At 44.4% G+C, this 18011-nt stretch overlaps 1 protein-coding gene across 1 annotated transcript in view; it reads right to left on the reverse strand.

Annotated features, from left to right (window-relative positions):
- Positions 1-13049: 13049 nt before the first annotated feature.
- LOC127632475 (paralemmin-1-like) overlaps positions 13050-18011 on the reverse strand; it is a 44380-nt gene continuing 39418 nt past the window's right edge. The window contains exon 7 of the mRNA XM_052111065.1: positions 13050-17101. Within this exon, the coding sequence (XP_051967025.1) occupies positions 16518-17101 (584 nt within the window). The 3' untranslated portion in view covers positions 13050-16517. The remainder of the gene's footprint in view (positions 17102-18011) is intronic.

Below are 18011 nucleotides of genomic sequence, written 5' to 3' on the forward strand. Positions count from 1 at the left end.
TGGTAGGCTCTGGAGGTGGAGCCAAGGGAGGCTTTAGAGGCGGAGCCGCAGGAGGCTCCAGAGGCGAATCTCTAGAAGGCTCTGGAGTCTTAGGGAGCAGAGCCGTAGGAGGCTCGGGTGGTGGAGCCGTGGAAGGCTCGAGAGGCGGAGTCATAGGAAGCTCTGGAGTCTTTGGGAGCAGAGCCATGAGGGGCTCGGGAGGTGGAGCCGTAGGAGGCTCTGGAGGGGGAGCCGTAGGAGGCTCGGGAGGCAGAGCCATAGGAGACTCGGGAGGCAGAGCCCTGGAAGGCTCGAGAGGCTTGAGGGGGGGAGCCATGAAAGACTCGAGAGACGAAGCCCTGAGAGGCTTGAGAGGAGGAGGAGCCCTGAAAGACTCGAGAGGGGAAGCCCTGAGAGGCTTGAGAGGTGGAGCCATGAAAGACTCGAGGGGAGGAGCCCTGAAAGACTCGAGAGGCGAAGCCGTGAGAAGCTTGAGGGGTGGAGCCATGAAAGACTCGAGGGATGGAGTCCTGAGAGACTCGAGAGGCGAAGCCGTGAGAGGCTTGGAAGGAGGGGGAGCCCTGAGAGGCTCGAGAGGAGGAGCCCTGGGAGGCTCGTGAGGAGGAGCCCTAGGAGGCTCGTGAGGAGGGGCCCTTGGAGGCTCGAGAGGAGGAGCCCTGGGAGGCTCGAGAGGAGGAGCCCTGGGAGGCTCGTGAGGCGAAGCCGTGAGAGGCTTGAGGGATGGAGCCCTGAAAGACTCGAGGGATGGAGCCCTGAAAGACTCGAGAGGCCAAGCCGTGAGAGGCTTGAGGGGTGGAGCTCTGGGGGGCTCGTGAGGAGGAGCCCTAGGAAGTTCGTGAGGAGGGGCCCTTGGAGGCTCGAGAGGAGGAGCCCTTGGAGGCTCGAGAGGCGGAGCCCGGGAGGGTTCTGAGGGGCGAACAGGACCCGGCAGAGCCGTGGGAGACTCTGGGGGCGGAGCAGAACCCGGCGGAGCCGTGGGAGACTCTGGGGGCGGAGCAGAACCCGGCGGAGCCGTGGGAGACTCTGGGGGCGGAGCAGAACCCGGCGGAGCCGTGGGAGACTCTGGGGGCGGAGCAGAACCCGGCGGAGCCGTGGGAGACTCTGGGGGCGGAGCAGAACCCGGCGGAGCCGTGGGAGACTCTGGGGGCGGAGCAGAACCCGGCGGAGCCGTGGGAGACTCTGGGGGCGGAGCAGAGCCCGGCGGAGTCGTGGGAGACTCTGGGGGCGGAGTAGAGCCCGGCGGAGTCGTGGGAGACTCTGGGGGCGGAGTAGAGCCCGGCGGAGTCGTGGGAGACTCTGAGGGCGGAGTAGAGCCCGGCGGAGTCGTGGGAGACTCTGAGGGCGGAGTAGAGCCCGGCGGAGTCGTGGGAGACTCTGAGGGCGTCTCTGTGGCCTTGAGCACAAGACGAGACTGGGGAGAAGGTGCCCTCTTCCTTCTCTTTCTCCTACGACCAAGAGGGAGCGTGGCCATGGGGACGGTTGAGGCTACAGGAGCTGGCTCGTTGACCGTAGCAGACATGGATGCTGGCTCGTTGGCCGTGGCGGGCATGGGCGTTGACTCGTTGGCCGTGGCAGGCATGGGCGGTGACTCGTTGGCCGTGGCAGGCATGGGCGGTGACTCGTTGGCCGTGGCAGGCATCGAGGCTGGGGCCGTGACAGGCTTCGGGGCAAGGGCCGTGACAGGCTTCGGGGCAAGGGCCGTGTAAGGCTTGGGGACTAGGGCCGTGTCAGGCTTCAAGACGGGGGCCGTGGTAGGCTTCGAGACGGGGGCCTTGGTGTGGAGCGCTGGTTCAGTGTCTGCCTCCCCCACAGTGAATGAAGAACCAGCGTACAGTAGGGCGAGGTCAATAAACTGAGCCAGGTTAAGGGAGCAGCGACCACCTGGCATGAGTGATGAGGTCGGCTCATTCAGTCCACATCGAAAAATGTCTTTAAGAGCCACCTCATCAAAATCCACCTGGTTAGCCAGGGCACAAAAGTCAGTCACAAAAACCTCCAAAGGTTGACTCCCCTGACGCAACGCCAAGAGTCGGGCCGCTGGCTCCATAATGTCAAGGGCGGGGTTATGCGTTACACAACCTCTGCCTTGCATAGAAAACCCTAGGTCAGCGTCCGAAGAGCCATAAAACCTCTCCGGGGGTGGAGAGTTCACGGCGCTTAGACATGCAAAAACGGGCTCAGGGGCAGACACAGGTGAAACCGGGTGAAAAAATCAGAAATAGTACATACCTGCTGCCCCTGGACCATGGCAGCTTGGTCGAGTTCCCAAATTGTAGCTCCTCGCGCCGAATGTGACGTGCATCTCCGCTCTAGTGAGCTGCGCGAATCCATAGCGCGGGGCATTGTGACTGTCGTTTGTTTGTGGTTGGTTATTCTGTGACGCACACAAGTTGAGACAGTCACAATGTAAGTCAAAAAACTGCGTTTTATTGCAGGCAGGCAAAAGTACATACAAGGGGCAAATCCAGTAGAGAACGGTCAGGGAAAGCGTAGAGTCGAAAGCCGGGGAATCAGGATGTAGATATAAACAAGAGGGGACTAGAGGGAGCAAAACACAGGGGAACAAGAAGAGTTGGCAAGCTAAGAGGAAGACAAGAGGAGTACAGAACTAGGCGAGACTAGCGGGGGGCAAAGCACGGGAAACTAAATACAATAACCAACAAGATACAAACGGAAGGATAGTGTATTTATAGGGGACAGTGCAGGTGTAAACAATGAAAGGTGACGAGACGAGTGCAGGTGAAACTAATGTGTGGGGATGCAGATGACGCGTGAGTGCAAGTGGTCATAATGTTCAGGCTGTGCGCCAGAGGTGAGTGCGCCAGAGTGAAGATAGTTTACGAACATGTGAGCGAGTGGGAGCAAAGTGGGCGTGAGGGCTCGAGCGAGCAAACAGAGCATGAAAAGCTCGAGGGGGCGGAGCGAGGGAGTGAGGTCGAGGGAGTGCGCGTGTGTGTGCTGGACGATGCGGGGAGAAGCAGAGGAGCGGGGTGTGTAAGTGTGCGTGCTCGAGGAAGCGGAGATGGGGCAGAGGATTGGGGTTCGTGACAGTTTCATTTAATGTTTAGTCTTTTCAGATGGAAAACATTTATACCTATAAATGATGTGATCAAAAGAGTATTTGAACAGCGTTGAAACACTTTCTCATGATGTGTTACATTCATACAGACAGAGAAGTAAGTTTGAAGTAAGTTTGGAGCAGAATAAATAGAAATAAACCTTGCATAAATTGTCAGCATTATGCTAAGCTAAAATGCTATTTCTAGCCATTTTACATGCACGTTACAGGCACAATCATATTTTTTTTTTATCAAGAAAATTCACAATGGATCATATTTTTTTTTTTGGTGAGACCTTTGATATTAGGGCAAAAATCATATTCTTAATTATATATATTTTTTAATTGTATTCCTGTAAAAATAGCTAAAAATCCTTAAAACAAGATCAATTAGATTGATCTTGTTTTAGAAACAACACTACATAAGATATTCAGGTTTTTTAGAGAATGTATTTTTAACATGTGTATTTTGTCTTGCTGTACTGAGAGTTTTTATAATCAAAACAAGTGAAAAAAATCTAAAAGTGCTGAAGAAGTAAAACAAAGTATTTAGAATATGTTATTGACCTTGAGTAATCTAACAGAATACTTTACAAATGATATTTTACAGCAAGTATTCTGTAATTTGTAGTGGAATACATTTCAAAAGTAACCCTCACAACCCTGCCTATGACATACATCTTGGAATAATATTCTGCTGTTTATAGTGCCTATGCTTAAAGGTGTAAAGTGTAATTTTTTTTTATGTTATAGGCCTAATATTTTCTCTCATCCCAATTTATTCAAACATTCTTCGGATGATTTCCCCCAAAAGTGTAAACAATCTGACCATGTACGTAGAGCTATGAAAACACTGCTCTGTTTCTTTAAGTATGCCAACCGGTTTGATACATTAACGTTGGCTCAACCAATGGTGTGGGTTTGGGGCAAGACTACCTGTTTGTTCGACGAATGGAACATGAGGAGAGTGTTCTGGATTATTTTTGTGATTATGTTTTTACACACTTGACTTCAGCTTTAAGAGTATCATTATTTCAAACTTCTTTCTAAGAGAAACACAGGGTTAGATGTATGTTCAATAGATTTAGTTTACTCACTGCACTTTCCTCTGGTTTTAGTTTGACCTGTCTGTCTTCAAAATCTTTTAGGAATTTCTCAGTCAGGCCTTTCTAGAGTGGCGAAGACACGTCAGCAAGTGGGTTTAAGGGCTTGATAGACAGTAGGGGGCATCGGCTTTAAGCTTCCCCACGGCTGGGGTGTCATTATGGACACAGAGGGCAGCCTGGAACTAAGCCGTGATGAGGACAACTGTGAACTTATATCTGGAGAGATAAACAGAAAAAAACTAAAAGATTATGCTTCATTCATCTATTTCTGCCAGTCATAAAACTGTTATCTGACACTTGCTGATATGCACTGAATTATGTTCAATTAAAACCTGACAAGTAAACATATAAATTGTTGACTTGTAATACCTGTAAACACCACTTCAGAATGCTGTTGCATGTATTTCATTAAGGATAGCTGAGAATACTATTTGTCTATTGCACTGATAAGTGTATTGTGACATGAGCCTGACATGAATTCTCAGTTTGTATGTGTTACTGGTCCTGCTCAACCCGCTCCGAGTGGGATTTGAACCGGGGTATCAGGCATGGGAGGCGGGTGCACTAAAGAGGAGGCTAAAGGCTAGCATCAGTCGCTATTGCGCCTCTTGAGGCCAGGGGAGTGAGGTTTACACACTGCACAGCTATCTACAAGCTGGCTACCATTACACTCACCCCCCTAAACCTCACTCCCATCCGGGTCACAGCAGCACTGTTACTGGTCCTGCTCAACCTGCTCCGAGCAGGATTTGAACTGGGGTCTCCGGCATGGGAGGCGGGCATGCGAACGAGGAGGCTAAAGGCTACAGTCTCTAGCATCAGTCGCTAGTGCACCTCTTGAGACCAGGGGAGTGAGGTTACACACTGCACAGCTACCTACAATCTGGCTTCCGTTACATATGTACAGGACACTGATATTGGATCAACAGATATAATTATATCAGAAAACAAGGCATAACATGCATGATTTGATTGCTTAAAAGCAATCTTTTACTTTAAATGTGTTTTACATCCATATGGTAAATGATTAAATCAATCTTCAGTAAAGCAGAATGCCATGCCATGGACAAAGTTCAGAAACTAATTAAGTTGGCAAATCTTTCTCATTCCTTGGTACTGCTGATATTCGTAAACATTTAACACAAAAGTTAATTATTAATCTATGAACAGGAGAGTTATGAAAAGCATTTGCCCAATATACTATAAAGAATGAAAGACAGTTTCCTGGCAAAAGACAACTAGAGGGACAATAAGAACTGTGTGCAGCAACCCCTCCCCCCCTCCACACCCCACCCCCAAATAGACAGAATAGTTATACCTGCCATGGATATTTGGGAAGTGTCCAGATTCCAGGAGTTAGGATGACTATAATCTGTCTTCTTTTCTTCTGGAAGAACAGAATCTACGTCCATCATATACTTCTGCATACTTTGTGGTGAGGATAGCGTTTCCTCACTACTGGTTGTTAGGGGCCTGGATTCGACTGGAGTCATGGGTGCTGAGATGGGTTCTATGAAAGACTGGCTACTTGACTCTCTCAGCTCCTGGAGCTCCTGTTCTCACCTGAGGTCTTGTTCGATTTCCTGGCAGATACTGTCTGTGGCATTCTGCATTTGGAGACACCAACTGACCTCCACATAGGAATATAACAAGTTTTTGTGGGTTCCAGTGGAGATGGAATATTTGGAGAGGATATTCTGTCTCTCCCTGACATGCTGGTGCCATTTTCCGCAATCCAGGATGGCAATTTCTTTGTTCTTAGAGAGCTGGGTTTTGTCTCAAAAACATTTTCTTTTTAAAACCTTACTTTAGAATGGAATTTTCCTCAAGATTTACATTAATATGGACTTTTACATCTTGGTTTCCAAAACAGCTGCTCTCATTGTATTTTCTGTGAAGCATAGATTCATCTGGATGTCAAATCAAATCAAAATCAAATCACTTTATTGTCACACTACCATGTACACAAGTGCAACAGTAGGTGAAATTCTTGTGTGCAGTTCCGAGCAACATAGCAGTCATGACAGTGACGAGACATATACCAATTACAATAAACAACATACTTACACAAAACAATTTACATATCAAATGTACACATACTTACACAAAACAATTTACAAATCAGATGTACACATACTTACACAACACAATAATTATATACAATGCAGAATATGGAACAGAATATACAATACAATACAATAAGTGGGAGTATATGAAATATATATGTGTATATATATATATATATATATAGCAGTTGTATTGAGGAGAATATGTTGACAGTCCAGTGTGAGATTATAGCTGAATAAAGTGCAGTGCTAATTATTGATCCTGATAGATCAAGAGTTCAACAGTCTGATTGCTTGGGGAAAAAGCTATCATGTAGTCGGCTGGTGCGGGTCCTGATGCTGCGATACCGCCTGCCTGATGGTAGCAGTGAGAACAGCCCATGACTTGGGTGACTGGAGTCTCTGATGATCCTCCGAGCTTTTTTCACACACCGCCTGGTGTATATGTCCTGGAGGGAGGGAAGCTCACCTCCGATGATGTTCCTGGCAGTTCGCACCACCCTTTGCAGGGCTTTGCAGTTGTGCGCGGTGCTATTGCCGTACCAGGCGGTGATGCAGCCAGTCAGGATGCTCTCTACAGTGCTGGTGTAGAACCGTGTGAGGATGTGGTGGTTCATTCCAAACTTCCTCAGCCGTCTCAGGAAGAAGAGGCGCTGGTGAGCCTTCTTCACAACGGCCTCAGTGTGGACCGGACCATGTGAGTTCCTCAGTAATGTGGACACCGAGGAACTTGAAGCTGCTGACTCTCTCCACCGGTGCTCCATTGATGGTGATGGGGCTGTGTTCTCCGTCTTTCTTCCTGAAGTCCACAACAAGCTCCTTGGTTTTACTGACGTTGAGGGAGAGGTTGTGCTCCTGACACCAGCGTGTCAGAGTGTGCACCTCCTCTCTGTAGGCTCTTTCATCATTGTCAGTGATCAGACCTACCACCGTCGTATCGTCAGCAAACTTAATGATGGCATTGGAGCTATGTGTTGCCACACAGTCATGTGTGTACAGGGAATACAGGAGTGGGCTGAGAACACAGCCCTGCGGGGCTCCAGTGTTGAGGGTCAGTGATGAGGAGGTGTTGCTGCCCATTCTAACCACCTGACGTCTGCCTGACAGGAAATCCAGGATCCAGCTGCACAGCGAGCTGTTTAAGCCCAGAGCCCGGAGTTTCTCATCAAGCTTGGAGGGCACTATGGTGTTGAATGCTGAGCTGTAGTCTACAAACAGCATTCTCACATATGTGTTCCTTTTTTCCAGGTGGGAGAGAGCAGTGTGTATTGTAGATGCAATGGCATCATCAGTGGAGCGGTTGTTGCGGTAGGCAAACTGCAATGGGTCCAAAGAGGGGGCAGAACAGAGCAGATGTGATCTCTGATTAACCTCTCGAAGCATTTGCTGATGATGGGGGTCAGAGCAACAGGACGCCAGTCATTTAAGCATGTGATTATAGCTTGCTTCGGTACAGGCACAATGGTTGATGTTTTGAAGCATGTGGGGACTACAGACAGGGAGAGGGACAGATTGAAAATGTCCGTAAAAACACCAGCCAGTTGATTCGCGCACGCTCTGATGACGCGGCCTGGAATGCCGTCTGGACCCGCGGCTTTACGGATGTTCACCCGTCGGAATGATCGGGTTACATCCACAACAGAGACGGAGAGTGAATCAACCTCTGTAGCGTCAGTCGCGAGTGCACTCTCCGTGAGGGCGGTGTTACTGTCCTCAAAACGAGCATAAAATGTATTAAGTTCGTCCGGGAGAGATGCAGCGGTGTTCATGGCGGAGACTTTATTCCGCTTGTAGTCCGTGATTGTGTTAATTCCCTGCCACATACTTCTGGAGTCAGTGGTGTTGAACTGACTTTCAAGTTTGTGCCTGTACTGGCGTTTAGCTGCACTGATAGTGTTACGGAGGGCATAACTGGCTTGTTTACGCTCCTCCGTGTTAGGAGAATTAAAGCGGAGGTCCGCGCAGTGAGTGCCGCGCGAACATCGCCGTTAACCCATGGTTTCTGGTTGGGGTATATCCGTATAGTTTTGGTCGGAACAACGTCCTCTACGCACTTCCTGATGAAACACGTTACGCTGTCAGCGTAAACCTCGATGTCGTCATCAGAGGCGGACCGGAACATCTCCCAGTCCGCGTGATCAAAACAGTCTTGTAGCGCAGAGTCTGATTGGTCCGACCAGCACTGGATCGTTCTGAGGGTGGGTGCTTCCTGTTTCAGTTTCTGCCTGTAAGCGGGCAGAAGCAGAACGGAAGAATGGTCCGATTTGCCAAATGGGGGCGGGGAGGGATTTGTAGCCTTCCGGAAGGGAGAGTAACAATGATCCAAAACCCGGTCCCCTCGTGTGTTGAACTTTATGTGTTGGTGGTATTTTGGGGCGATTGTTTTGAAGTTGGCTTTGTTAAAGTCCCCGGCAACAATGAACGCAGCCTCAGGGTGCGCGGTTTCCTGCTCACTTATACACCCATACAGTTCCCTGAGTGCCCGGTCTGTGTCGGCTTGCGGGGGATGTACACAGCTGTGATGATAACCGCTGTGAATTCCCTCGGCAGCCAGAATGGTCGACACAGAAGCATGAGATATTCCAGATCAGGAGAGCAAAAAGACTTGATGAAATGTACGTTCCTCTGATCACACCATGATTTGTTGATCATAAAACATACACCACCACCTCTGCTTTTACCAGAGAGGTCTTTCGCTCTGTCCGCTCGGTGCACGGAAAAGCCCGTGATTTCGATGGCCGAGTCTGGAATCTCCGTGAGACAGCCAGGTTTCTGTAAGGCACATAACGCAGCAGTCCCTCGTCTCTCGTTGGAAAGAGATCCGCGCTCTCAGCTCGCAGGAGTTTGTTGTCCAGAGACTGAACATTTGCCAGTAGTATACTGGGTAGCGGGGTCGATTTGCACGACGCCTTACTCTGATGAGAACGCCGGCTCGTTTTCCTCTTTTCCTTCTGCGTTTCGCGGCCGAGCAGCACAGACAAAGGGCTCCGCCGGCGTGTTTGTAAACAGCGGGTCGGCATTAAGGAATTTGAAGTCCGGTTTTCGATGTGTGATTGTAGAACTAATGTCCAAAAGTGTTTGTCTGTCGTAAACAATAAGGCAGACAACATCCAAGACAAAAAAACAAAGAACTGTAAACAAAACAAACAATAAACCGCAGTGTTGTAACGGAGCTCGCAACGCAGCAGCCATACTCGGCGCCATCTTGAGTCCAAAGGATGGATGCCGATGGGGGCAGCAAGGTGAAAGAACTTCCTCTGACTCATCTTCATCTATTAGTACAGGTTTCTCTGCAGTCCATGTGTCCACCACAGAGACATTACTTTGCTGTAAATCATTTGTTGGACTCACTCTGGGGCTTATCCTTAAAGATGTGATTTGAACTTCTGGTTGTGTCTCAAATTTAGTCCCCTTGTCTTGTGCTGTACCTAGATTCTCTTTGCTATGAAGGTTCAAAAACCTGTTGTGGCTCTGTCGCCGTTTCTCAATCTCAAACTCTCTCTGAGTGAGGAAACTCACCCTGTTTTTTCCTTTGGCTTTTGGAGGTTTCAGCTGTGGATATGACTGTGGCAGAATTTTTGGTCCATTCAGATCTTCTTGAAGGGACTCACCTCATCCTTAGGACCCTAATGGAAGGAGAGAATTCAATTGTATCTAAAAGCAATGAAAGGTACAGTGAAATCCGGGACCAGCAAACCCCATCAGCATTGCAGCAGGTGACAGCCTGACGCCTGTATCTGCCAGTCCTGACATTAAGTCCTGACCTACCACCCATAAAACTTGCGTTTTAGGCTCAGTTGCTCTGTTTAAGCTCCACCTCTGTGGCTGTATGTGTGTTAATTACAATACAAGGCCAGAACATGTGGTCCAAGAGGTATCAGCTTAAGTGGTAAAAGCCAAAGAGTTTGTGTGGGGTGAATCTTGGCTTTTTTCAAGCCAAAGTTTTAGTGCATGAATGTGCAGGTGTGTTAGTGTGCTGATGGTAGGGATACCAGTCAGGAATGCTGCTACCATCAGCAATCTCAGGACAAAAGCTGAGCGTGCCCCTCTAATATCCCATAATCCACCCCATAGTTGCTCTGTAGCCTGCTCATTTAGTCATTTATAATGGCAGTGACAATACAGCAGTGTCTCTCAGGTTAGTTTTAAATGGCAGCAGTGGTGTTCCTCAGGTCTCACTACTAGGTCTGTCTCCAGTTTGTACCTAAAATAATTCAACCAAACTCTCTCCTCTCCATTCTTTCCTCCACAAATGTTTCAAGTACACAGGCAATTCTATTTGGACATCATCTTAGGCCTGAAACATATTTGTACATGCAAATACTTGAAGCTTGATTTCACACATTGTGTTAACCCAAACCAAGCATGTGTTGCATTCTCAGTGTTACCACAAGGGGCGCATTAGCGTGGATCAGTGCCCGCCCAATTTTCTTCTGTCTTGAGAAGGATGTAGATGCAGGTCAATCTCCAAAAAGGCACAGGAGCTCCAAACCGCACACAAAGATTTACAGAGCCCCAAACCTAACCATTTCCGTAACACTAACTGTGTGTGGAAGTGTTTTTGGAGTTGGCCCAACCCCCTTCTGGAGTAATCACACCCCCTTATGTAGTTACCCTGCCCTCTTTTGGAGATTCCACTCCCATTTGGAGATCTCCAGGCTGCAGTTATACCTACTTGGTTGACAAGGTTCCGGAAGTGATTTTCCCATTAATTTCTTCCATAGGGATTTCATAAAATGCTTAGTCATGAGTTGAGTCATTAATCCAACAACAGGCAGGCCTACTGAAAATAAAAATAGAAAACCACTCTGCAATTGTAATTATTTATTTATTATATTATTATCATTATTTATTTTTGTATTACTGTGCTTTATTATACTTTATTACAGTAGTTATTTTTATTTCGGCAACTGCTTAACTGAGTAATTTCTTTAACCTGAAGGCAACAAACATTATTTAAGGTTCATGGTGTATTCATAAATCTTTTACTTTTTAAAATCAATTGAGTGTGTTCAATAGCATGTTTGTTATTATTGCTGTAGCATTTAAAGAGGTATTGATAAATTAAATGCTCAAAGAGGGATCTACTTATTCTGCTACCCTTTCAGCTCCTCCAGTAGATCAAGCTGACTGGCCAGCAGTCTTGTCCAACAGGGAAAGGAATGATTTATTTATTAGAGGACCAAATCAGATAGATACCAGCTTTTCATTTCCAAACAGACAAGACGGGAGAAGCTTTAGTTTACATTACATGTTTAGGTAGCTCATTAATCGGGGAAAAATAAGGCATACCTGGGTTGTTTACTCCATGGAAAGTGATGCTGTTTTCTGTTTTTGCTGCAAGTTGTTTTCCCAGAAGAATTCAAAGCTAGTCACAGAGGGACAGTGTGACTGGATTAATATTGGAGCAGTTTTAAAATCGCATGAAAATAGCCCAGATCACATGCGATCTGTAGTGTCAAGGAAGGAGCTGGAACTCCATATGAAAAAGGGCCAAACAACTGACTAAAGAACTGGACCTTATCTCTCTTGCAGAGAGAAACCTGGCTTTCCGGTGTACTGAAGACAAACTAATGAAGCCCAACAATGATTTAAAAAAAAAAAAAAGAGGTTGAGCTCATAGCTAAGTTTGACCCTATGCTAAGAGAGCACATCAGACATGTTGAAAGGGGAGAAAATCACACAAACTATCTGGGGAAAACAATGCAAAATTAACTTATCCCCTGCGTCAGTGATCAACTGGTAAAAACGATGGTGGCTGCCATTAAAGTGTTTCTACCAGAAGCAGGCAGCAGTTCATAGTTTTGAATAAAGTTTTTTGCAAACTTTATTCTGTTGAATAAATTGACTTGTTTGTTTGCACAATTTTTATTTATGTTGGATGTTTTAAATGGAATTAACATGCAAACTGGCATTACAATTTTGTGGTTGAATACATATTAGTCTTCAGTAATATCAGTAGCAATGTGTGCCAGTGAGTATAGTAGTAGGTTGGATGTAATGCTTAGTGTCTGTGGAGATGGGGATCTGCTTAGGCCCCCCAAATTGCTAAGGCTGGCCCTGATATGACCAACCAAATACTACTTGCTTAATCTCAGTAACCGCCCTGTTATTGGAAAATCTCACTCATGTATTAAAACTATTATAGCTAACTTTGAATAATGACAACGACAATGGCAATGACTGTGAATTTTTACAATGACACTGGTAACTGAAAACTATTGTGTTTGAATGATGCTGCATCTGTGCCCCTAGTGATCAATGTCAAAGGTTATATGCTAAAAAAAATGTCTGTGTATACCTTTAAAGGAAATAAATTAATGGGATATTTTCGGCCTCTGTGTTCAGTTTTCTCTTTCAGGACAACTACTCTCAAGGCAAATTAGATATTACAAACATGTTTATAGCAAGTTAGTGGACTAATACACAGACAACTGGACTGCACGCCTGCAACATGTCAGCCAAGCATTTGTACCTGCATCCCTGTGTTGGGTATATTTCTGGCCATATATTTGAAAAGTCATGAATTCACAACATGTCCTAAAAAGGCACAATGTAACAATATTTCAGTGATCATTTTTTCTGACATTTGTCTCCCACACAAAGGTGCAAATGGTGTGCACACAACACAATCACATCAGAACATATTTGATCTTTAATACTGTAGGCACTCATGTGTAGCAGGATTTCGGACCAATAACATTTCACTGTGGACAGGGCTACCCAGCACATCAGTGAAGATGTAGAATCCAAGTGACCGTCAAACCGTCCTGTCGGACTTGTTGCAGACAAGTTTGTTTAGGACATGGTTTCACACAGCTAAATAAAGTTTTTATTGTACATGTTTACATGTCAAGATTTCAGAATTGTGATCCAAGCACATGGTACATTCCTGTTACAAAGAAGAAGAGACAGAGGCAATAGTTTCCATGAAGCACGTCACATTTTAATATCTCGTTCCAACTAGTTCTATAGCTCTGTCAGGTTGGTAAGAAAGCAGACCTTCACAACATACAGACAGCAGTGGCAGTAAGAGCACACACACATCATAAGGAAAATCAATAATATAGGGCTGCTAGGACAGGTAGAGATTGACCCTGTCTGGACTGCCCATTATAGCTCATTGCTCATTAGAACCAGGTCAGATGTTCCTACATTTACTCTGCTATCATGCCTTTGAATGTTATCATTACAGTAGCTTGTCATCAGTTGTTAGGGGTTCAAGAGCAGATACATTATCTAACAAGGAAATGTTTATGTATATATGTTATTTATGTACCTATAAAAGCATGCATCTGTACAAAGAAATATGCCAGGCCCATGGCTGGATGACAAGGCATTCACAGATGAAGAATGCGTTAGATCTGAAATGTATAGTACTGATGGTAAGGTGTGCAGAAAAAGTGAAACCATGAAACTTACAATTGAGCATTGTGGGAAATTCAAAAAATATAGAGTGTATTCATTGTGTGCATTTTATCAGTTTGTATGTTCCCTCGGATTTGAACCAATTACCTTGGCATTGCTAGTGCCATGTTCTACCAGTGGAGCTACATAAGCCAACTTCACAGAAACTGCTGTGCACTCTCTCTCTTGCTCTCTCTCTCTCTGTGTGTGTGTGTGTGCATGTGTGTGAACATGAAAAGACAAAAAAAGAGTTTACCAACAGCAGGATCTTTAGGCTCCTCAAGTCAGGGGTTACAGCCATAGTGCGCGCATGCGCGCGCGCACACACACACACACATGTTGGTCTACCTATCATTATGAGGACTTTCCATAGACATAATGACTTTTATACTGTACAAACTATAGATTCTATCCTCTAAACCTAACACAACCCCTAAACCTAACCCTCACAGAAAACCTTCTGCATTTTTACATTTTCAATAAAACATTGTTTAGTATGATTTTTAAGCGATTTGAATTATGGGGACACTAGAAATGTCCTCATAAATCACATTTATAGCATAATACCCTTGTAATTACTCATTTGTAACTTACAAAATTGTCCTTGTAAATCACAAAAACACGCACACACACACACACACACACACACACACACACACACACACACACACACACACACACACACACACACACACACACACACACACACACACACACACCAATCTCCATATAGCTAATGTTCATTATTAGGGCAGTAAAACAGACATAGATCATGAATGCAACCACGCAGACACACTTGAACACAAACACACTCCATCTAGAACACCTTTGGGCCAGCTAGTAGTAACAGTGAAATAAGCACTACATAAATTAATTCCCCAAAAATTTTGTTTAGCTACAACATTTTGTCATCTCTAAACAAAATTCATTACGTAAGTAATTTATAAGTAAGGTACTTACAAGGGAATAAAATTCATTAACACTCTCCAACGTAATGTATAACAAAAATTATTTGCATTTCCATTTGTGATGGAAAACAAATAAAAATAGAACATGAACATGAATTAGCACCACATTAAACCAAAATGCAGTCAGTCATCTTTTGTGCAAAAACAAGCATTCGTTTTGTGTTAATACTGAAGCATTTTACATCGTAGCTACTTAAAAATGTATTACAAATTTTTCAGTTTTCACCAGTAGAAAATCTTAATATTTTATAATGGGTATCTGAAAAGGAAAAAGATAATGAAACTCTAATAAGCAATTTTATGTTTCCAGTACCCCGCCACACTTCCAGCCATTTAATTGATGCTGAAACAACCCAAGGAAGGATATTGTTTTTCCTGTCCATTCTGTCTCAGGACCTGTTTTGATTGTGTGTAGGAAGTGAGAGAGCTTTGCTTATTCTGAAACTTGTTTACACGCATGAAGGATCCTGTATAGGAATGGCTGGAGCGATTCAATGATGTCATTTGTTAGGAATGAGCTGTCAGTCACCCTGTTTAAGAGAAGGGCTGATGGCAGTGTGGACTGGCATACGATCTAAATCCCATCCTGGACACAGCCAACTTGATACTTAAACACCTCAAATGTCTCATCATGTGCAGAACTGTTTAAATACTGTAAATATTTGTGAGATAATGAGTTTAGAGATGGAAATTCTTGTATAATCATGAGAAAACTACGAGGACGTTTGTTTAGGTTACAAACTGGTGATTACAAGGTATTATGCTATAAATGTGGTTTATGAGGACATTTCAAGTATCCCCATAATTCAAATCGCTTAAAAAAACAAACATATTAATCTATGTTTTTTTGAATATGTAAAATTGCAGAAAGTTTTTTTGTGAGGGTTAGGATTAAGGATATAGATTCTATAGTTCATACAGTATAAAAATAATTATGTCTATGGAGAGAGTCCTCATACGGATAGCCACACAAACATGTGTGTGTGTGTGTGTGTGTGTGTGTGTGAGGGAGGGAGGGATGTGATGTATAGTCGAAAAAAGAATGGGGGCATTTTGGTAAAAGAAAGCACTCATAGAACCATTCTCATGTCCACATTAGAAGTAAACAGGAATTTGTCAAACATTCCTTATACAACCTTATCACCAATCATAAGGATACACATTAAACCACCTGTATGATGACTGCACTCGTTTAAACGATTCTATCATTTCTAAGCAAATGCCAAATGTGCTCTGAAAATACCACAAATTGTATTCCTATCTTAGGAAACCAGAACAAATAGTTTAATGAGTAATAAATAGAGCACAATGCATAATGTTGGGATTAATCTTCAATTTTTTCTTTTCTTGAGAAAGTGACACTACTTGTGTAGAGCACGCAACATATCATGCTTTTACAAAAATTCTGGGTTTTTAACAAGTTAACTCAAAATAAATTACATATTTTTTTCAAAAATAAAAGGTTCATATACATTATATAGTTATATAGAGATTTCGAGTCCTCCATATGAAAAGAAAAAAAACTAATTTTATGTAAAGTGAATGCTGAATAAAGGGGCTTGTCAGACAGTGACTGCTTCAGTTCGATTAAAGTGTAAAGAAAAATGGTCTTTAAATTTTAGACTTTTCTCAGAGGATTGTGGCAACAGTGCCACTAATGTGACATGATTCATATCAGCCACAATAGATCCAATCCAGAAAAAAAAATACATGAAACTGAAATGAGGTTATAGAGGATCATGGGTAAAGGTTTAAAAGTAATACGGTAAATATAAAATGGGTAAAAATCAATAAGGAAACAACAGCTTTCTATCAAAAGATATTGAAAGTTTATTCTTCTCTGCCTTGCTATTGTTCTCTCTGTTTGTTTCATTTCATCGTCAAGTCCATGTTTGGAAGGGTGTGGTGGGGCTCACATAATAATGCAGCATTTCCAGGGTTGTTTCTCCTTGCTCTTCACCTCAGTAGTGCCACCCTCTGACTGCCCAGACTCGCCTGCTACCTCTTCAGCCTTTGGTGGCTCAGCTGGGCTGCCATTAGGTGGCGCCTGCTCCTCCTTGATGTCAGTGGCTGTGTTTTTTGCATCTCCATCCTCGATGACCACCACCTCTGCCTTTACGGTCACGCTCTCGAGCCCCAAAACCTTCTTTGCCTCATCCTCCTCCTCCACATTCTGGTAGCCCATGAAAACCACCGTTTCCGGGTTCTCTGCACTGGCCCCACCCATTTCTGTCTGAGGGGCTGCAAGTTTCGCTTCCACACCGGTAATCTCCTTTATGGAAGTGGAGCCAGCTGCAGTTGGGACTACCTCTTTTTCCACCTTCTCCACCATCTCAGTTTCCTCAGCTTTACTACTCTCCAGGCGAGTTATGGTCTTACTGCTCTCACATATTGTCACCTCATCAGCTTTTTGGAGGAGCTCATCCACCTCTGTAGAGTTGAGCTGGTGAACACCATTGGTTACTGCCCCATCCACAGTGCGCACCTCATGCACCACTAGATAAAGAAAAGACAAAGAGAGACAATACATGGTCAATCAAAAGCCTGATGCATACTCTAAGCAAGTATGTGAACGATGACACTTCTAGCTATGTGTTACACGTGGTTGCATACCAAAATATGTCATATTACAATTTATAAAACAACGCAAGTGCACGTTGAATTATTAGCATTGCCGCAAGTGGCAATATAGTGGTCATTAGCATAAATTGTTTGCAGTCAAGTGTCTCTTTCAGGTCAACTACCATCATGGTGGGGCAATATTAAGAAAAAGTTACTAAGCAAATTAGATAAACCTGAAAATTAACATCTGGTTTACTGGCACTGACATTTGAACATAACTCTCAGCCTCTTGAGAACTGACGTTTGTTTACTACCCTGCACGGTAATGAAGAAGTTTGTAAACTCTGCGCCATCAACACCACCAAACGCAATTGCAAAACAGCTGCAGTTCAACAAACAGATAGTCCCGCCTCCAACTTACGCCATTGGTCGAGTCAATGTTGTTGTGTCTCAACTCTGTTATGTCTCAAACTGAATATTACGCTGGGGTAGGAGAAAGCATTTTAACACAGGAAACGTTACACACTTCATCTTACAATTGTACGTACAATTGGACCTCTTGCTTGCAATGCATTGGCCAAGCATTCTTGTCTGCATTTACATAGTTGCGTAAAGTATTTCTGGACCCAAAATGTGTCTGACTGCCCTTCATTTCATGATTATCATGACACCACTTGGAGCAATTTTAATCCAAATTATTGTAATACCATTTTTTAGGGAAGAAAACAGCACTAAGCTCCATACCTGCTGACATTTCCTTTTACAGAGATTTACATGTAAAAAGAGTAAATGCCTGATGATATTCTGAAAATATAGACCCAAGTTTACACCAAGTAATCTAATC

The sequence above is a fragment of the Xyrauchen texanus genome, chromosome 39 (genome assembly GCF_025860055.1).
Source record: "Xyrauchen texanus isolate HMW12.3.18 chromosome 39, RBS_HiC_50CHRs, whole genome shotgun sequence".
In the NCBI taxonomy this organism is placed as follows: domain Eukaryota; kingdom Metazoa; phylum Chordata; class Actinopteri; order Cypriniformes; family Catostomidae; genus Xyrauchen; species Xyrauchen texanus.